Source organism: Heliconius melpomene, chromosome 17 (assembly GCF_056956725.1).
Source record: "Heliconius melpomene rosina isolate 202511_hmr_F chromosome 17, ASM5695672v1, whole genome shotgun sequence".
Lineage (NCBI taxonomy): Eukaryota > Metazoa > Arthropoda > Insecta > Lepidoptera > Nymphalidae > Heliconius > Heliconius melpomene.
The window spans coordinates 1,584,703-1,607,760 of record NC_140405.1 but is presented as its reverse complement, the minus strand read 5'-3'; the positions used below and the strand labels follow the sequence as shown (position 1 = coordinate 1,607,760).

General features: G+C 31.5%; 1 protein-coding gene across 1 annotated transcript in view; it reads right to left on the bottom strand.

Annotated features, from left to right (window-relative positions):
- Positions 1 to 5,654, bottom strand: part of LOC146529803 (uncharacterized) — a 74,354-nt gene extending 68,700 nt beyond the window's left edge. The window contains exon 1 of the mRNA XM_085200482.1: positions 5,483 to 5,654. Within this exon, the coding sequence (XP_085056608.1) occupies positions 5,483 to 5,549 (67 nt within the window). The 5' untranslated portion in view covers positions 5,550 to 5,654. The remainder of the gene's footprint in view (positions 1 to 5,482) is intronic.
- Between the last annotated feature and the right edge of the window lie 17,404 nt (positions 5,655 to 23,058).

The following is a 23,058-nucleotide window of genomic DNA, read 5'->3' as shown; positions in this document are numbered from 1 at the left end:
ATGTAAAAAAAAATTTCAAACTAGCATCGTTAAAGAAGTTTCTCTATCGCCGTTCTATAGTACATTAAATTGTCCTATATATATGTATATGTCCTATAGATTATATTAAATTTGTAAGCAAAACTAAACCTATATACTACAACTAAAACACCTAACACCTATCCACTGTACTACACGTATTTATTTATCCTCCCACTCATTATTTCCATACACCGAATCATAAATAGAAAGAAATGTACGTCGCATCGAGAACTTCCTCCTTTTTGTTACTCAATCGAGTCAATTTAGATGCTGCCTTGTTAGCCAATCTTGTAATATTCAAACGTTTGTATGAATTTGAATGAAAATGGTAATGTATGGATAAAAATGGTTATAAAGCTTAAGCACGCTTGTGCCTACTAGTACGATGGCTTAATACAAAATATACAATTTACTTTATAGATATTTCTAATCGATTAACACTTTCTTAAAAAATCCAGAGTTTTTTGCTTAACAAATAATTGTGCTAATAAAAAATATTTACTATAATCAAGTTAATAGAGAACAATAGAAAATAAAACTAACAGCTTTGACTGAGTAAGCGTCGAGGCCTATACACATTTAATTCAATGGATAATTTATTTTATAAATACTGTAGTTTTATAAATTCTATGACAAAATAAAGCAATTTGATTCTATCAGTAAATTATATACTAGGTAATAATGCTAATAACTCAATTACATTGATATTTATTTGGATATAGTACCTATACAAAGTTCATGACTCGAGTATCAGCTACGTAAATGCCATGTAAATGTTAAGTATATTTTTTTAGTTAAAATAAAATCAGTCTGATATAAATTACATTCTTTAATCAAACAACAAAGAAAATAGAAAGATAAAAGGCTAACCCATAGCCTTTGTAGTATCTTACAAATATTTAAAAAAAACTGTTAAAATATAACTAAAAAGCTTATTCTTAGTAAACTGATTGTTTTCTAAACTGTTTCCACTTCTAATCCACCTGTCTGTCACATTAACTTTTCCCACAAAGTATTTATTATTTTACTTGAAAAATAGAATCAACATTATAAAAGTTCTGACATCGAAAATTTTAAATGTACAAAAGTTTTATAACAGCGTTGAAAAGCGTGTTATCGAGTATTCGCTGAGAATATTTCTTTGTACATGACATCGACTTCATACTTCTATAGCGAGTAACTATTTGTTTTGCTTTGTTTTTGAATTCCATAGAGTATGAAGAAAATTGTCAACAAATAGTCTACGTTTGTATGAAAATAAAAAAAATCCTTTGTAGTGGAGGGGTAAAAAAGGAGAGTAGAGCAATTTCACCTTGCTTTATGTTATTACCGGAATCAGGGGATCTAAATAATTTATTCCCGCAAGTAGAAATTGAACCCACGACCGAGCCGTTGCGTCACCTTAGGTTTTCTCTGTAGGAAATATGAAATATTCGTTGAAACTAAAGAAAATATTTTTGTCTTATAAATAAGACTTAAGCTATCTCAACTATGTTTCTTAGTAAAATATAAAAATAGGTCAAGGGTACTAGGATTAGGCACTTCACTATGCAAAGTGGATTGGGCAATAATAAAGTATAACTTTGCTACATTTTTTATCATAGAAACAATATTTTCTTGAGTTTAAGTTCTACATACCTTTGGAAGACTTTTAGCAATCTAACCCAAAAGGAGAATGTTTTTACCGCGTATGTATTCCGTTTACGTTCCTTTATTCCCTTATAACTGTTAAACTGGTTAAAATTTATTAAGTAAAACTTCATACCACTACGCCACGGCCTCTATATGTATATACGCCTATCTGATTTGCTACTATAAGTTTCCAGGAGTATATGTCGCTTTAATAAGGATCGTTATCTATTGTTCATGTTGAAGTTACTCCGAACTTGTGTTTTAGGCGTTGTATAAACATTTATCGGACGCTTTAACTGTAATGAGTGTTTGGGTTTTATATGAAACTTTAGTGGAGACGTAGTTTGTTCGTGTAACTACGGTGGAAGAATCACTGTTTAATTATTTGGTTCCCTCTGTCTAACCTGATGTTTGCGGGATACAACGTGATAGTGAAAAGGGTATCGTCGAAAGTTAAGTATAGGATTTTTTGTTGTTTTTTTTATACTATTTTTTATCGAGTTACTAATTACTTTAGTGTTATTTCATTTTCTGTGAAAGATATTTGTGCTTAATAAAGTACTTTGTGAGCTCGTTGTTGCTTCACTTTTCATTAAATTCGATTTTATCTAATTATCTTTTGTTTTCTTCAGGGGATGAGTTATTTTAATTAATAACTTTAACTAGTAATGAGATATAGTGCAGTATTGAATTCCATCTGTCATTATTATCGAATAATGATGACGGAAAAATATAGGAAACGGAGTGATTTAACTCTTTTTTCCCTCTTTCCAAGGTTTTACCAGTACATAATGGATATAACGTGAAAAGAAAAAGAAATGTTTGGCATAAATTCAATCTATAAAAATATATTTTTATTATATGTATATTAATAGAAAATTCATAGCACACCCTACCTAGTCTTTACAAAGTGGAATACTAAATTATACATTAGCAATATAGACTTGACGACGGTTGGAAAAAGTTAATTTGATCAAAAACATTTCTTGAGTGTTTCAAATGAATAATGTTAAGTGAAACAGATATTTATTTAGTAGCGAATGAATAACTTATTTTTTATTTATTTTAATATTATAGTTTGCCTTTTTCTTTTAATAGAAAAATGGACGTAGACTTCTTGGTGTAGTGGCTGTATGTAAACGCGAATTTTGTGGGTACTGTTCTCACTTGGGGGAAAGAATTTGATCTTCTAACACGATAACGGGCGGTGTTAAGTTGCTGCGATGTCTCGAAAATTGAACGATGCGTGACGAAGTGTCTTAGTATTAGGTTCCCTCTGCCTATCCTGCTATTTGTAGGATGCAGCGGGAACCTAAAAAATGTATTGATATTGAGACGCGTTGGACTGAGTATGATGATTATAGGTTCAAACTTTGTAAGGGGAAAATATTTTTATTTACAAAATGGGTGCTTTACTCAACGTAAATAGATATTCGGTATATAGTAAATCGTAGTGTCAAGACACTTTGTTCTCCCTTTAGTGTGTTGAGTGATTCAGCATGCCCCAGGATTAACTTCACAACATATTAGTATATTCAAGTCCCCATGAATAATAAGATAATGTTATATGAAAATTTATGTACGTATTTTTTAAAATAATAATGTATACAGCAGGGTAAGCAGAGGGAAGACTCTCTGTTCTCTATTAAGACACTTTTTTTCCGGAAATAAATATATTAAATATTTCATCTGCCCGAGTGGAAATCGAACACACAACCCCCGCACCAACTCCCCCCAATGGCCTCGTATATTTATCTGTTTAATATATTAATATTCTTAGCTGAAATTAAATATGGAGTACGCTAAAACTGTATTTTAAAATATAGTTTAAAAGTCCTTTGCATTATCCTATCTCATTAAAAAATATCTTTGACAAGATTAAATAAAAAAGATACAAAAAAAAAACATTCTTAAAAAATATAAATCATAACAAACCGTTATAAGACGGGGATCAAATTTTTACGACGTCATAATCCCACAGCATCGAAAGCTCTTTGTTGAGCTTTATAGAAAAAAGTCTTTATCGATAGCTTAAAGTCATTTTATTTAAAAGCCGCCTGTATTGAAAAATGTTCTAGGATTAATAAGACATTTCGCCCTAAAAACTACAAAATAGAGGCTGTTTTAAACGCAACGGTTGTGGGTTCGATTTCCACTCAGAAGAGTTAATTATTCTCCTTTTCTCGCTCTGGTAATATGGCGTGAGTTGCGCCTTTCAACATACAATGGCCGAGATACAGCGTGAAATCGATAAAAATATGATTTTTAATTTAAAATATTTTAAAATAGTTTACATCTATATAAGTTTTATAGTTGCAAAATGAATTTATAAGTGTATGGAAATATAAATATATCATCATACTTTTCTTCCTTTATACCTTAATACATCACCATAAATAAGTATTTAATTCAATTCTAACAATATTACATATATACATTTAAAAATGATAACTCTCTTTTTGGAAGAAGGTTAAAATTATCAAAAAATATATATAACAAAGTACATTAAGTTCGCCGACTATTTCTACAAGCAACCACTTCAATCTTTTTCAATACAATTTTTTAAAGGTATATTTCGATCACTATAGTTTTCGCGCCATAATTATAATTATTATTTGAATAATTATCATTTGAATGATAACTTGTTATCTTGACCTATATGTCAGTAACATTATATTATATAGTAAATATAAAATAATTTTAAGTCAGAAATACAGTTTTAAATAATTAAAATCAGCTTCACTCTTTAGAGTAGGCAGAGAGAACTCAGTGTTGTTGTTGAGACACTCTGTTCCCTTCTTTCCTCCTAATTTTCAAGACATTGTGTGTTTTGTGGCGAATTTCATACCGTGTTTTGTCTTGTTAGTAGAACTAAGAAATAAAAATATTCATAAAAAAATCTTTATGCTTAAATATTTAAAGCCTTAATAATAATATAAGCTTTAATTAAAGAAAGCTAAAGAAAGAAAACCAAATTGTAATTAAACATTACCCTACAGGCCGTCGTGGTGCAGAATCACATAGTGACTGTACACGCAACGATTGTGGGTTTGATTCCCACTCGAGATTCAATATTAAATATTTTCATTACTACTCACTCTGCTAACAAAGCAAAATGTGTAAGGGAGTGTTTTAACACTAGGTTTCCTCTGCGTACCCTGCTTTTTACCTACAGTGTTAAGTTAAACAAACAATATAATATTTATTTTAGGGATAAAAAAAAACTACTTTAAAAAAATGTTAAAACCCTAGTATACCAGTAAAGTTAGCACCGTTAGTAGGTTTATGTAAACTGTATAATATAAAAAAATATATAATTTAAAATTAAAATTACTTTTTCTAATAAAACATCATTTAAAATTTTAATATCGCTTCATTTCAATTAACAGTATTTATATCTTGAAATTTTTATACAATATTTTTTTCATAAAATATAAGAAGCAAGGTACTATTAAAACCATTTCAAATCAACTCTTCTCCACGTAACAAGTAACGCACCTTAATACATCAGCCATCAATCATTCAAGACTTTATCAAGAAGTGATTAACTTAGGCAACTTAACTTGACATTTTATAAGAATGTTAAGTTAATAGATATTGATGAATCTACATTTTTCTACTAATATGTAAAATAACTTTTAAACTTATACAAATAAATCGTAACTAGGCGTAACGAAAAATAACGAATTTAACGGATTCGTTAACATAATAATTTTAAACCGGAAACGAACTTACAACGGCCGTAAGCTCTGAAGCGTAACTCTACATACATATACACGTACAGACAGACATATACTCAATAAAAAAAACTATAATTAAAAATACATACCGTTAAAACAAGCTAGCAGCCATACAAAAATGCACAGATGGTTAAACCGTTTATCTTTCCGCACCATTTTAAGGAAATCATCGAACCACCACTGAACCTCACTGAAATGACGTAACGTAGAGTGTGTAACGGAGTCGAGTAGAGACGACCACTCGCGGTAAAGGCCAGCGCTATACTGACTCAGGCTTTAGTCCGCAGGGGGCAGGGTACAGTGTTTTGTATAACAAGGACCACGTGCTATGGAGAATATGTTCTTCTTCTTCTTCGTTAGTGTTTTGTTATAAGTTTTCTTTTTAATAGAATTTTTATATTAAGTTTAATAGAGCTTAATAGGATTCGCTCGTTCATAGGCTGACGAAGTTAACATTGCAAAATTAGAGAAATGCGCGTTTTTAAGAAATTATAACAGTTTGTTAATAATTAATTCTTTTTAAATAGAAATAAAATAAATTAAATTACTATGCCTTATATTATTCTTTAAAGCATTATTTTAACTATCAGGTTGTAACCTGATGATGATATTAAGAGCTAATATTTAAGATTATCTCATACGTAGAAAACAGAAAAAAAACAGTCAAAATATCCGAACGTTTTAAGCTATAAAAATGAAATATCACATGTTGAAATATTCTTACCGGTGGCCGGTACCGGTAATCATATCGTAATAAGGCTTCGCTGCTCAACATATGGCATCTAAATAATGTCAATCTATACTATCTATACTAATATAATAAAGCGGAAGAGTTTGTTTGTTTGTTTGTTTGTTTGTTTGTTTGTTTGTTTGTTTGTTTGTTTGTTTGAACGCTAAGATCTCTGGATCTACTGGATCGATTTACTTTGTTTTTGTTTTGTATGAAAGCTGCATTCTTCAGAAGTGCTATAGGCTATATAATATTACATTACACATATATACTAATATATTAAAATACTTTCTAATTTGACATGCAATTTATTCTGCCATGTTAATAACAACCGTCGTCGCTACGCGACCGCGTTCGTTACCGCGACATTTTGATATTCATCCTTATGAAAATAAATATAATAGTCACTTTTAGCATTTCATCTAGATTGAAATTATATTTTTAAAGAAATTATATTCTTATATTTCAAGCAGGCGTAGCCGCGTCCGGGTCCCCTAGTATAGTATAATATTTTTCTAATATTAAAGGAAAAAATAAAAAGTCCTTCCAAGCTGTGCTTAAAAGTCTAAAAATATTACTTTTATTTTTATGCAACGTCCACATTTAATGAGATTGGACGTTTTTAACGCCTTGGTGCAGTGAAAACGTTTCATTGCATATAATGATTTTATAGATTCAAATTCTAATCGAGGGAATAATTATAATGTTGTAGTTTTTTATTCAAAAGTAGGGTTTAGAAATGTTGGGTGAAGAAACTGAGTGTATTGACTCTATGTATATTATGTAAAGCTTAAAAAAAGAGACTTGTGTATAAAAAATATGTACGTTAAGAAGTAACTTATAAAACGTCCCAGTAGTAACTTGTTCATAAAAGTTTATAAGTCATAGTAAAACCTCAAAGTTTTGGGCTACAGTTGCCATCAAATTCCTGATATCGCGGACAGGACGCACTTCCTTAGCTTAACGGGAGTTCACCAAAACATTACCATTTATCGTTGTAAAATCGAGTGTCTTTTTTCCCATGTACCTATTTTAGGAAAATTTTACGTATCTTATCTTTTATTTCTATTTTAAAAATATTGATTTATGTAAATTAAAGTTCAATCTGTAAGCTTGGTAGCATATTTATTTTATTTTTTTTAGTAATTATTAATATTATAATTTATCCATATTGAAAACAGTTACGGCGCAGATTGCCACTCGGGTAAAAGGTATATTAAAAGCTTTTATTTAACTTGCAATGTATGTATGTGGGTAATGTATATAAGCTTTTATGATCATATAAATTGTGTACAATGAGGTTATGAGTTGATAGTTAAAATTTAAAAGACAAATTTTATTTTCTCCTTTTTAAAGCGTTTAAATAAAAGCTTTTTCTAAAAATGATTTTTTGCTAATAATTTATTTAATATTTTTATTTACTTCACTCCGGTAACGTGGGCGTTGAGTTCCACCACTCGACACACAATGCCTCTAGAATTCGGCGTAAAGTAGTGATTGAAAGTGTTTTTTTGGCAAAATTATTATATTGATTTTCATTCCCAGGGCATAGAGTTATCTAAAATCACTCTCCCAACAAATAAATTAGTTCGATTCAATTTAATGATAAAATAAATTTATGATAGCAAATGTTTTAGTTAGTTCATTAAACACGCGTGTCAAACGAGATATATTAGGTAAACTAAATGATCGTGCATAAATTAATCATGCGTAATGATTTGGAATATTTCAATGATAATATATTTTTTTTTCAACTTTAGCATGTATTCCGCATATTGTTGTAAGGGTAGGCAGAGGGAACCTTGTGTTAAGTTTACTTCATTCCCCACATTCCACTGAACTTTTTAGGCATTACTGGAACACTGAGTTCGGCATCTCAAACAATATTTGAAAAATAGGAATTAAGTAAGTAGGGACTTACGTATTTATTTGTTACTAGGTTCCTTATATCTCCTCTGCGAGATATACGTGAAAAGCGTGAATATCAATAAGACGTATTATATGTTCATATAAATAATATAAATAATAATTATAATTAACTTATTGCCATCTGTCCTAAGGACGGACCCGAATTCAGTCAAATATGTTTGGTATTGGTCATTTGTGTTGACAAATATTTGATATTCTGTTTATTTAGGACTCCTCTACATTTTAGGATAGTAAAGTTATGTTGGCCCGAGGAAATTGTATCTGAGTTTTTATAAGAAAATTTCTATTTAGTTAAAAATTGGTCTTTTTTAAATTGTGTAAGTATATTATTTTAGCTTCACACTGTATCTCGTCTATATAAGGGTACGCAAAGCAAACCTGAAAACCTAGTGTTAAGATTCTCTATTTCCATTAAGATACTTCCGTTCCCCACTGTCCGCCGAATTTTGGAAGCATCGCGTATTCAGTGGCGTAACTTAACGCCGCGCTTTATCATTAAAATATATTTCAATCCAATAGGGTGGTTAGAATGTGTCACACACAATTCTTATTTATTTTCATTTATTTTCACCGCGCGGGCGAAGCCGTAGCTAAAAGCTAGTATGTGACATTCGTATATTATACCGTTTTTGAAAATACCATAACATCTTTGTATAGTGTCTCTAAGGGTCGAGCTAACTACTGTTAGCTCTCTGACATTTAACTTCGTACTGCTAACTTACTCTACCATATAGTGTTCGCATTTTGTTGAACACTAAAACTTTGACCTGAACGCGAAGAAAGAACTTCAAATTTGCAATGAAATTTTTATGATTTTTTTTAAAATTGAAATTTTCTATTTTATACATATTTTTTTTAGAAACGTATTCAAAGGGTGGCACTTTGTTAATTTACTGTGTTTTAAAATATTTTGTATTAACGTTATTAATCATTTTCTCCATATCCCCAGGTAGAAATTGGATTCGCAATGATTGGTGTTTGAGACTCCATTGATGTTGGAGAAGCAGAACTGGACGGAACATTTTACTTATCAGAACTAGTAAATAAAGTATAATTAGTTCTAGTGTAGGCTTTTCCCATATTTCAGAATAGACAGAGGTACCTTAGTGTTAAGTCACTCCGTTCACCGTTTTCCGCAGAATTTTTGAGCAATGAACGTTGAGTGTTCGTTCCCTCGAGTTTAAGCGTTCCTCAGCGTCATATTAATATCGTTAACTTACAAATATTACACCAAAAACCCTTACACATCCTATAAAAAGACCACCTACTAAGACTAAACCATTATCCTCACTATATACTACACCATATATCTATTCCCAAGTTAATATTTTGCAAAAATAATAAATCACGAAGCAGTTTGCTCTGCCCACGAGACAGTACTTCCTTTTAGTAATCGTTCTTGATATTATCCGGAAACCTTTTATTGCCCTATAACTTAATGAGGGTCCCACAATAATTCAGTAGTAGGTATATAAATGTCTCACATACCATTTGGTTCTATGGAATATCTTTAATAGGAAGTTGGACATTGGGTTAGTAATAAAATTGTGGTTATAATAACATATTTTGTATGTATTTGATTGGTAGATTTTGCTTTTACGTTTTTGGTTCGTTAGTAATTTATATTTGTTGGGTATTATAGTATTATTAAATTTATTGCGTATTTATGTAAAATATAAAAACAAACGAAAAATGGAAATATAGATATTTATTAAATTGTCACATCGTGAACTCATCGCCGCACTGCCTCGTTACCAGAGGGAAGGAATGAAAATATTAAATATCTTATTTCCTCGAGCGGGAATCAAACCTACAACCTGTTGCGTTTACAGTCGCACGTTTGTCATCCTGCTTCACGACTGGCCTTATCAAAGACTGGCTACATCGTTTAATAATAGTTCACGTTATCTTAGTGTTATGCCACAGCCAGACTGTACGTCTTATAGTTGTAGGAGAATAATTTTCGTTATAATACGTACTTTACCTACGAATTAGAATTAAAAATATAATAAAAGGAAATAGTGATTTTTTATGCCTAGGAAAGTAAATCAAAACAGTCCTCTAAATCAAAGGCATCGTAACCGATATTGCGTTGCATTTTCTTAGTTAATATATCTTTTAAACGACTTTCTCCAGGCGTCTGCGGGTTAAGTATAAATTGTGTTCACTCCTCATAGTCTCCTCTAAAGCGTTACTATACACTGTTGTGAAGGAAAAATTGTCTTTTACTGTGCACTGAGAATTATGGATTTTGTAATGTTTCTTTTATAATACGAAAGAAAAATAATTATTTTCTTCAAAGTGATAATTGAGTGGTAACTTGGTAAGTAAGGCATGGTGAGGCGTAGTATCCAAAAAATGCAAGAGGACCCTGGTCATGTATGATGAGGTGGATGACAGTGGATGAGGTGAAAGAGGTACGACCTTAGCGTTGCGCGCTCTCTCTCTCGCTCTCATTCTCTCTAGTTACCCTGCTAGGCAGGATAAAGCGTGAGGCTATCAAAAAGAAATAAAGAGAATGTAGAACAATTGACTCCATGCTCAAGTTTCTATTGAAATATTTCATGAATGGTACTTGTATAGGTGCGCTGACAGCTAGCGAATAATAGCTAGGAATTTCATAAAACCTGTATATTTACGAAAACGAAAACAACTAAAAATACCTCAAACAAGATTTAAACCCGAAACTTCTGACTTATAATAGTTTTATTGTACTTTCTATTTGAACAAAAGCTAATTTTAACAAACTAAAAGTTATAAATTAACTACAATTATCGATACAATTCAATTGTTACTTTGACAGAATAATAAAAAGGAGCGTAAATTATAACCATTAAAACGATGCAATCAACGAACACTTTTCTATTAACGAATGGTTGGAAAAACTATTATAATATTTTATTGACACGGCTAAAGCTGTTAACGTTTAAAGCATTAGCTTTACAAATTCTGTAATGGTTTTCTGGTACTAATGTTTTTGTATGGTTAGAAATGATTTTTTTTTGGTGTTGAAGGAAGAAAAGTATGGAGGCATGCGTGGCGTGTTAACAGTCTCTGACAGTAAATGAGTTTTAGGTTATTCTAAAATTTATCGTATTTTTCGAGATCCGTACACGTAACTGTAAAGATATTATCAAATTATACAAAATTATTTCTGTTCTATAGCTTTCTAGTATTAATCTCCAAATTATCAAAAACATCACTTATTATGCCAAATTCTATGAAAACGACTTCAGCTCTAATTTCATAAGTTCCATACAGTATGTAAGGTCACGCCTGTTTGGTTCGATCCGAGAAATGTATGCATGCTTCACGACGATACTAGATGGTTGAGTGGCAGTTAGAAATTTGGGATAGATCTACAATATATACTTAATTACTTTAAACTTTCCGTTTAAAATTTCTGTAATTAACTTCGTCGCGCAATTAGGCAGAGTTTATAAATGCGTTGGTTATAGGTTCTATTTTCGCTAGAATAATTAAACGATTTTTATAATTATTATTTTCTCCGCATTAGCAAGACAAAGAGCACCGAATTTTAAATTATTCGAATGGGAATCGAACCCACAACCTGTCGCGTTTACATTCACAGTGTATATGTACTGGTATAGTTTAAAATAAACTACTAAAACACAAACAATTATTACAAAACAGTATTGCAAATTTCAATTTATCAATTATCGGAAGAGCCTCGAGTGATATCGAAAATAATTCTGTTACACAGAGCGTTCTATTAATGTTAATTCACTTTAATTATTTAGTCATTGACGTATCTCATATGTAAATAGTATTGCCGCCAGCGATGGAGGTTAACCTGTGAATTGTTCTACAATTATGGTTTGAAATTTAGTAATACTAAATTAAACTACTCGTAAACTACTCGTTTTAGAATAACGCTGTATTTTAGGTAGACAGAGGGAACCTAGGAACCTAGGGTTAGGACACTGTTTACTACTTTCCGAATTCTGGAGAAAGAGTTTTTAAATTTAGTGCCTCGTCGTCGTTACCATAGCCAAGAAATGAAAATATTTACATAGATTTTATGTCTTCGAGTGGGAATCGAAACCACAACATATTGTGGTAACAGTCGCACGCTCAAGCCCCTGGGCCACAAGTGGCCTTGATTTAAGCAAATATAAAGAATTTGAGCTAATGAGAAAAAAAGTGTGTCGGAGACGGAGGAAACGGAGTGTTACGACACTAGATTACCCAGCTATGCGTAGATAAGGTACTTCGGTCGATCTGACCTTAGGTCATAAGTCCCAGGCTCTTCTCCGAGCTCCTTTTAATATAATGATGATGGATTTCTTCCTTTCTTTTCAAACACAATACACCTGATTTTAAATATAAATATACTATATTACAAAATTATTAAAAGCGAATGTTATAATTAACATCAAAAAACTTCTATTACCGCAATTTCAAGTTGGCATAATTCAAAAAGTTAAACGCTAAAAGGACAGGCTATTTTTAGTTTTAATTAATTTTTATATTAAAGTGCCTCACTCGCAGTTATCGAGCTTATAAAGTATCTTCTTTATGTTTCGCTTTAGTTTTTCAGTTGTAAAAGCTTAAAAGATATAGGAAAAGTATTTTTAAAGAAAGTTATTTTGAATTCAATGTAGCTAGTGTAAAATCGGATAAGAATATTCATATTTAAGAATATTCATACTATCGACCATAAATAAAATCTTTTTAAATATTCTGTGTAAACGCCTTACTGTAAACGCAATGATTGTGGATTCTATGCCGACTTGGCAAAATTAATTAATTCTATTTCTTTCCCACTAGTATGATTTTGTCCGCTGCATCCCGCATAAAGCGGGGTAAATAGAGGTAACCTAGTCTTAAGGTATTTATGTACCCCACTTTTTCTAGAGGCAATATCCAGAATTCGGATAGAAAGCAAAAAATTAAATGTTTACGTACTAAGTTCACTTTGCTATAAAAAAAGCGTGAAGATGGAAAAATATTAAAACAATATTTCTTTTAGGAAAAGTATCAAAATTGAGCCTCCAGGATTTTTTACAATTAAATAGAAACGAGGCTTTGAGTTCCAAATACATTTAATCTTTTATTATACGTTTTCTAAAAATATTTATCTATTCTTAATATGGAATAACACATTACAATTATTAATATTTTATTAATATTTGTACTAAAAATAATATTTGGAGTTCATAAAGTTATCATATAATATCGTATATAATATATCAGAGATGAAAACGCAAGTAGAAAACTTTGTAACTTGTTTGTCACTTACAGACTCATGGTACGTTACTCGATGTCGAGATAAATACTTCTTGAACTTTTGCTTTTCTATATATTTTTGCTTGGATTCGTGAAAATTGTGCTAGTAAATAGTATTTAACTTTTTTAGTTTCACTCTGTTATAGAGGTTTATGTGACATACGCTATTTAATATTATTTAATATTTATTTTATATAAATGAAAAAAATAAAAGGCCCAAAAGGTAAAATGATAAAAAGGTAAAAGGTAAAATTAAAGGTCCAAATTTTGTGGAAAATTGTCGAAATTTATTTAACACACAAGATACACAAAGAAAGAATAATTTTACACTTACAGAAGGAAAAGAAAGATATTTAAAAAAATACCGAAAGAAATAGATAAACGAAACTTACACGTAAAAGCAAGAAGTTAAGGCTTAAAATTTAATGCAAGCAAAGAGTGCAATAGACATACAAGTGAACGTCGCAAGCGCTTGTAGCCGCCTCTTTACACGTAGCAATTCTACTAAGCAGCCTACATCACACATAGCAATTGTCCCCCCCTTTCGGTTGTAATTCGGAGAGGGCAACCAAATCTTGCTAACCAACCAGAAAGAAGAGCAGCATCATAGGAATCATCTGTGATGTCTTTGAGTGGGTGGGTATGCCTCAGGCCATCGTGTGAAACGATCGATGACTGTAAGGATATATCTGAAATCAGACGAAATATATTTATGATTGAACCTTAATTGTATATCCATATCATAAAGGTGTTACAAAATAATATTCCCTCTTTCCAAAAAGAAAAAGTAAGTAAGAAAAACAGCTTTATCCAAGCAGAAATCGAACCCATTCCCCTTTCTATACACTTATAAACATAATATATATAAAATATATAAACAACAATACCGGTTGTTATACTGAAATTATTAGAAGTGAAACAGTAAATTACGAAGGCAAACAAAATAAACTCAGCTATGTACATTGGGTGAATTAGCCGGACCAACAGGAAGGCGGCTCGTTTATGAGCAATAATGATCTTTACGAATCAATATTGTTCGTCAAACATCTAATTATAGGATAGCATTTTGAATTCGTTGAAGTTAATGAAGGCTACGAGGGCGCAGGGGCTTTCGCTTTAATATAAAAATAAACGGACGAAATCGAGTGTTGTTGCTAGTAATATATAAAACTAATCTGTTACCGACCAAACTACTGGACTTAGCAAGTTACTGTTTTTCCGGAAGGCCTGGCTAATTAAGGTTTATTAGAAAATGAAGGGGTCACTGAAATTTCTCCAAATTCTTATAGGAACTGAATAATACAGGTATTTTTTAATTTGACGTCTAAAGATCCATACAAAAATTGCGGGTGGTGACAAGTACCAATATAAAACGTCAAAGTCTGAGCACTCATTAGATATTCTATTGCACATACGTGGAATGCTGTTCATACAACTTAAGCCGTCAAGGAAAACTTCAAAGGAACTGTTGAAGGAAATTCTTGTTACCATGAAATCGATAATTGGTATCTATTTTTAAATTTAACTTTAATAGGTAAAATTGTTAGTATTTATTTTTTATTCGTATTAATTTTCTGTTCTTGAAAGCTAAGTAGACAAAAAATTGGAGAGTTAAAAATGTTTAGATACTTAATTTCTTTTTCTATATTATCAACCATAACCGATATTTTTATTCTCAAAAGAACTATAAACGAAAATAAATCTTCATATTTTTTTGAATACAGTAAATTATTTAAAACAATGTAGACCTTAGAGAGCACAAATTAATATAAACCACTAAATGCCAAACTCCATTACGTGAATGTCATCCATCCAGATAATATATTGAACTGCAAACACCAATTATATTAATAAATAAAATTAGTGGATTAGTGGCCACTGGGGCGCAGTGTGACTGTAAATACGATTGTTGTGGGTTCGATGTCCACTCAGAAAAATAATTTTTAATTATTTTCATTTCCATGTTCTAGTAAACAAGGTCCAGTTGAATTTTGCCATTTAACACGCGGTTCTTAAAAATTGGGCGAATAATAGGGAACACATGCGGGAAAAAAAATGTAACTGTAAAAGAATTAAATTAATATTAATTTATTAATAAGAAAAACAGCAGGATAGATAGAGGAAACCTTATGTTGAAGCACTACAACCATTTTCCTAGTGTCTACCCACATTACGTGTTGAAAATGTGTTGTAAACGTGTTAAAATTAAAAATAAATAATTTAATCTATTATGATTATCATCTTCAATATATTTATTATAACAACTAACCTAACTAAAATACAACAAAATAATTCTAATACTATATGACCTTTCATTTAGGTCCATCCACAAATTTTGAAATGAACCATCCAATTACAGAATAAGCAATAAAATCTTCTGGAATAGACTGAGTAACAGATGCGATAGCCTCGCGTCCCGGACCTTTCTGGATGCGAAATGAAAATCCGTATTTTCGCGTAATAGGCCTATGTAGAACAATGTGCTTTGGAAGTGGCAAAATTCAAATAATACCTCGAAGGTTTTTTTTTAAATAAACAGAGGATTTTTTTTTAACTTTACGCTGTATTCCACATATAATAGGGGAGGAAAATGAAATTAAACGTTATGAACACTCCGTCCCCACTTTCCGCCGGATTATTGAGGAATTTAATGTTAAGTAGTGGAACTCAACGCCGTGTTTTGATTCGTTACGCGAGCGAGTAATAAAAGAAATTATACATTTCATTAGGTACCTAAAGTGGGAATTGAATCCACAATATAATATCGCGTTTACCATAATTAGCTTCAAGTGTTGTTAATCTTCTGCTTCTTTATCTTGTTCTCCAATAAAAATAAAATGACATTTGATACATTTTCCAAAGTCATATCTGTTCTACAAGCATACAGTAGACGGAAACATTCGACTATTGTCAGGGCTATTCGGGATTCAAATAATGAAGGGTAAAGAATGGATACCGGATCGAAAATGGGTTATTGTAGCGCTTAGACAATTTGCTCAAGTTTCACTTAGAAATGTTTATTGGATTAAAGATTGTTTTAGCCACAGAGAACTTAGTGTCCAAATTCTCTGTTTACCACTCTCCGTCTGAATTTTAATAATTTGGATTGTGTGATAGAAGTGAGTGACATGCTTCGTGTTTTCTGTTTTCTCACATACAAACTTTCACATTCTAGATTACGACTTCAAATAGTATATTCATGTTAAATAGTTCAGGTGATAAGGTTGTTCCTAAGAGACGTCCTTTCTAAATTCGTCTAATATTAAAATAACCACGTCTCAATAGAATGCCGGGCAGACAACGTAAGATATGCGACAGAGATCGTTGAAATTTGGCACGAATTCGTTGAGGAGTGTATAAGAGTGCTTTTTCTCAGTTCCTACGGGAAAATCATGATTTTTACCTTTGCACGCAAAAGAAGTAGCGGCAATTTTTTTTTTATTAAAATAATTATTATTCTTTTAACACATTTCCTGCAAGTAGCTGAAAAGTCACAGAAGGATTATTATTTTCAAGACGGTGTACAATAAAGGTTGTCGTGCCATAGGGGCTCAAATACGTGGGTTCGATGACCAGGTGAATGAATTATTATTTATAACATTTTCATTTTTTCACTCTGGCAAACAGCCCGGCGTTGAGTTTCGCCACTCAACTCGTACTGCCACTTAAATCGGCGGAAAGTGGGGAACGAAGTGTAAACCGATCTAGTGCTAAAACGATAGGTTCCTTTTGCCTACTCTGCTATTTGTGATGTATAACGTGAATTTGACAAAATAAAAATCAAATAAATAAATAAATTAGCTTCACGGTGTATCCCGCACACAGCAAGGTAGGCAGAGGGAACCTAGTGTTAAGACATCCTGGCTGCATTGCGTGTTGAGTGGCAGAACTCAACGCCGCGCTTTGCCTTGACACCAAATCGAAGAAATGGAAATAAAAACGTAAATAAATATCTCACTTCCTCGAGTGGGGATCGAACCTACAATCGTCGCATTGCAATTATATCCTTGTGCCGCTGCATCACGACTACCTCAAAAAAATCGTGTAAATCTTAAAGTTATTATTCATATTGTTAAAAGGAAATATAATAAACTACAATTATGAAAACGTCCAATAAATCTTAAAATCCAGACCATAAATATAAACTGCACGGCTCATTAAAACTGTAATTAAAGTTTGTCTCACTCGGGACTCGAATGCGGGGCCCTTGAGAATATTACGAAGATAGAACTCCGTGCCAAATATAGATCTTTATTAACTCGACTGCTTTTACGTAGTTTAGTTTCAAGATGAAAGTTAGATATTCAGAAGAGACGACAAATGGCAATGAAAATAGAGTATTTTATTTTAAATGGCTTGTATTTTCATTTTTCTTTTCTAGATTCAGGTTTCTTTCCAACTATAGCAGTAGTTAGAGAGGATTTAGTGTAAAGGCACTCCGTTTTCCACTTTTTGCTCGACATTGCTTATCAAGTGATGCCACGCTTTGCTTTCTTTGTCTTAACAAAGCAGGGGAATATTATTAATCTCAATAAAATAATAGCGTAGAGCTCTCCAAAGTGAATCTAATCTATAAATGTATATGGATAGCTACATGTGCAATGTGAGGACCTAGTGTTCGGACACTTTGTTTTCCATTAAGGCACCTTCATTTCCCTCTTACTAACTATTAATTACGATTATTCTTTAATCATATAAATGTATATTATAGTTTTAATCATATAAAAAGTGAACATCATTTTGTATAGATATATCCAAAATGATATTAACTTTTTTAAACTACACAAACGATACGAAAATCAGTTTATTGCTTAAAATCTTTTCCACGTTATATTCCCAGAGCATTTCCTAGTGTCGATATTTAAAAAGCATGTTTCTCTTTCGCTGTCTACTGGCGAAGTATTAATCGGTACTAGCGTAGAATATATGACCGTTAGATTATACCGACCATTACTGCCTTTAATATTGTTGCACTATTAAAAAGCACTTTTATATTTTAGCTTTTATTGGAATTTCTTATTTCTTTTTATGAAATATTTACTAGCTAATAACTTGTATCTTAGCTCGCTCGCTTAGCTTGATAATGTTTAATTAATGACAATGGTTAATAAAAAGCAAAGGAAGAAGGGCCAGACGTGAATGATCCTAGGTAGAATGATTTGAGGCCAGTCGTGGGGCACAAGCGTGGGACTGTAAACGGCAGGTTGTGAGTTCGATTCCCACTCGAGTAATAAAATATTTAATATCGCTATTTTTTCGCTCTGGTGTCGAGGCCAAGCGCGACATTCCACTTGTCAACACGCAATGCCTCCAGAACTCGGTGGAAAATTCTGCTTTTAATTGACGCCATGTTATATTGAGTTTCATATAAGCCAATATCGACACATTTCTAATATTTTTTAATCAAAATATTTTGATAAAATTTGTTGTTTTTTATAATACCCATTACGGCAATATAATATGCCTATTACTTAATTTTAAAAACACACACACACTTCACAAACTTTTGAAGATGATTAGTTAAATAGATAGATAGAAATTAAATGTAACAAAAAAACTGTAAACTTATTGTTTCAGTACAATATACCTTTTTTAGTTTCACGCTATATCACGCACATAGCACGGTAGACAGAGGGAACCTGAGAACTTAGTATTAATACGTGCCCCACTTCCATTTCCCAATTATCGCCAAATTCTAAAGACATTGCGTGTTTAGTGGTACAACTCAAGGCCATGCTTAACCTTTTTACTAGAACGAGAGAGAAAATATTAAATATATATTTACCTGGAGTGGGCATCGAATCGTTGAACATCAATGAGTACAGGAAATCCACGTCGAGTGCAGTCTTGTTGTCTTCTCTTCTACAACCGGCGCTGTTTATTGCTCCACGATGACTCCTAAAATTAATATAATATTCAAAACATCAAAATCCATGTGTAAAATAACATATACATATATCAAAAAAACAGAAACAACACTTTTATATAAAAAATTGGCAATTTTACGATTCTGCAAAGGTGAAATGCACTCGTAATTAAAGAACTAAACTGTTGCCAATCGTCCACTGGCACCGCGCCACGACTTCAAGGAGCAAACAATCAAATATATATGAAAACGCGATAACTCTTCATGATATTTCATTCTGGGAAATACTATTTTCTTACCGAATTGAAAACAAATTTCACGTAATATTTCAAAAAGTTAACTTCTAACAAACTTTAATAGTTGCAAAATATTATGAACGTTTTAACTAATGGGGGATTCTGTTTGTGTCTAACTTTGAAAGAGATATGTGTCGTAATTTCCAAAGGATTTTTTTTTTTCTCTAAGATAGTATTTTGCATATGGTAATTAGGATGTAGATCTCGATATAAATGGTCTTAACAGATAGACAGGCAGGCAACAAAATTATGCTATAAGGGTTCCGTTTTTACCTTTTCACGTACGGATTCCTAAAAAAGGTTAACCCAAAGGACAGCTCAGGTAAGTCAAGTTTACCTTAAATGACCTACTCTAATATATAAAATTTCGTAAGTCCCTCTTAATAATTATAGGTCTTAAATACCTTCTCAAAGAACGGCCTTCTCGGTAAGTAATTACGCAAATGACCCAAGGCTTAGATTTTAATTGTTGGTTAATAGGATTCCCCTCTATCTCAAGGATATATATATTATAAAGTACTCCTTAAAATTTCCGATATTATCTTTATTGAAGAAGTAATTAAGAATAAGCGATGAATTTGATGAAGATATTTTGTTTTTGCTTATATATCTTCTAAATAATAATATAAATGTTATTTTTTTTCAGCTGGTGCCTGCGTGACACTCTTGCTGTACACTGTACCCCACACAGCAGGGTACGCAAAGGGAACCTTAACCTTTAACTATGGACGTGACTTTTTTGTAACACACATATGGACGTCGGGTCTGTCAGACCAGTGTATTTATTGGTCATATTCCGTCTGTTTTTTAAAGGAAGAAGACAATTTTATGTTTTAGTTTACATGAATAGCCTCAAATCAAACAAAATAAATATAAATAAAATCGCTTTTTATTAAAGTTTACGCATCACAACGATTTAAGTAACTTAAAGTCACAATTTCAGTCTTTGGTCACATGGGATGACTCTTAAGAAAATAATACTATATAAAAAAGACAGATAATAAAATAAATATTTTTTTAACAAAATATAAAGTCTAACAAATAAAAAAAATAAAGCAATTACATCTTATGTTATAAAATAAAAATTTTGACAACACCCCAAGATAAGGTATTATTGAACATCGATGCACAATGGCTTTCAACATTGTTGGCTAACAGGGCGATTATAGTCAACATATGTATGTGTTGTGTTTCTATATATCTTTTGGGGGCAAAGTGTACATGTTTTTCAAGAACCCAAAACTATTTTTTTAGCTTCATGTTCAATAAATGATAGATCAGATCGCGAAACGCGAGTCAAAGTAATTCTCAATTCTTAGAGTAGTTTAGTATACGAAACGCGTCTTTTTATTTGATAAAGTGCTATTTTCTTTATAAAATGTCGTTGTTGTTTATAAAGTACCGATATTTTTATCCCTGACGTGCTTGGTCGATAATTTTTTTCCATTTTATCATAAAAACTAAAAAAAAATAATCTTTTCTAGGTAAATAATATTTATATTACTAAAATATATAACAATCAATGCAAAATAATATATGATATAAAACAATAAAAACATTTGAATACAAATAATACAATTAAAATATTAAAGTATATTTTGTAATATTATAAAAATATATGGCGTTTTGAAATCATTCATGTATGGGAAACATGGACGTCGGGTCTGACAGGCCCAGGCCCCATTTAGAAAGTTAAATACTCACGTGTTTTGAACACAGAGACACAACCACTACTATTTACATTCATTTTGTCATTAATACGAAAGGTACTGAGAGACTCAGTGGCGGAGGTCACCGAGAAGTGGCCGATTTGTAGAATTCGTAGGACTAGATGGGTCTGCCAGACCCGACGTCCATACTTAAAGGTTAAAACTTAGTGTCAACATACTTCGTTCTCATTAAGAAATGACCGTCCGCCCGGAAAGTAGGTTTCCGCCGAAATCTAAAGGCATTGCGTCTTGAGTAGAGGAACTCAACGCCGCACTATAACTCGTTACCAGAGCAAGGAAATAAAAATATTAACTTTTCGATAATAATATTTAATTTGCTCGACTGGCAATCGAATCCCCAACCTCGAGTTGCAGTCGCGCTTATGCCCCTGCATCACTACTTATATCTAGAGTTATATAACATTTATATTAAATTTCATAATTTTTATATGAATCATATACACTTTATATGAGAAACAGCATTTCAAACCAAGAGGTGGTTAATCTAATCTATTTTACATGGTATTAAGATTTGTATTCAACAATACCATTATTCCTTCGGAGGCGTCTGTATTTTTATAAGCTGATTATCTAATAAGCCGATTAAATGCCTTACAATGAATACTTTCAATAAATATTCTCCTTTAGAACATTTGTTTAACAGATTTAGGACTTTATTATAATAAGTGTAGGGTTCATTATGTGATTTGATGCGTAGTAACGATTAAGTTACATACATTATTATATTTTTATCACATAGCTATTTGTACCAAATCAGTGTTATTTTTCTATTTTATTTTCTTTCTTCCTAATAAAATACGAGAATTTATAGTAAAAAAGTAGTAATGAGTCACTGTTTTCGTTCTTTAAGTAGAATTTAATTCGCGGCTATTTAGCTTAGTCGGTTTATGATATTTTTTGAGATTCATGCAAACTCTCTATTTTTTAAATTTGATTTTAATACCCACACGGGAAAAATAAATCATATTTGTTTTCCAGCTTTTAATATTTATTATAAAGCAAAAATTCGGCGTTGTGCTCCACCACTCACCAAGCGATCTCTCGTAAGAACGAAGAGGTTAAGCTGATATTCAGGAAAACTGTTACATTTTAAACAGTGTAACTGAATCTATTTAAAAAACCCATTAAACATCTGTAACTACATATGTATGAAGCCTTATTTGCTATATACTTGTAATTAGTAATATGGCATTTATTACATTAAAATACAGGTCAAAATGGAACAAAAGTCAAAATTCCCATACAAAATGGCTATGAAAGCAAGTGTAGTATAAATGATTAATGTCCTTTCCGCATTTTAACTTCACAATAATGTATGTATGTACGTACTGACGTCGCGGATATTACATATATCATTCATAAAATTTATATTTAATGAAAAGACTTTTTGGTCTTTTGTGTGGGCAATGTGGAAATCTGTATTTGGATGACGCTTCAGGGTTGACTCGTTTGGGACAGTAGATTCGATAATACTCTGTTTTAAATTTAATAGACAGTGTGACTAATGACTGGTACTGTAGGTCATAATAAAGATATTACTATGATGTAATATTTGATATAATAAAATATAGTCTTCCTCACTAAACAGACTATCTCATACAAAGTTATTTTTATAATTCGAATCAATAGTTTCTGTGGTCAGAGAATGCATCTAAAAAATATTATTGTCTCGATTCTTTTAAATACTTTTATACCCAACCAAACATGGATTGTGTTGTCGTTTAAACTAATAAAATTGCCCTATTCATTTTCCTGATTTCATAAACAAATCGTGGCGTTAAGTTCCATCACTCAATACACCATGTCTCCAAAAATACAAAGAAAAATGAGAACTAACTAAATAATAGATTCCTTCTACCGATCA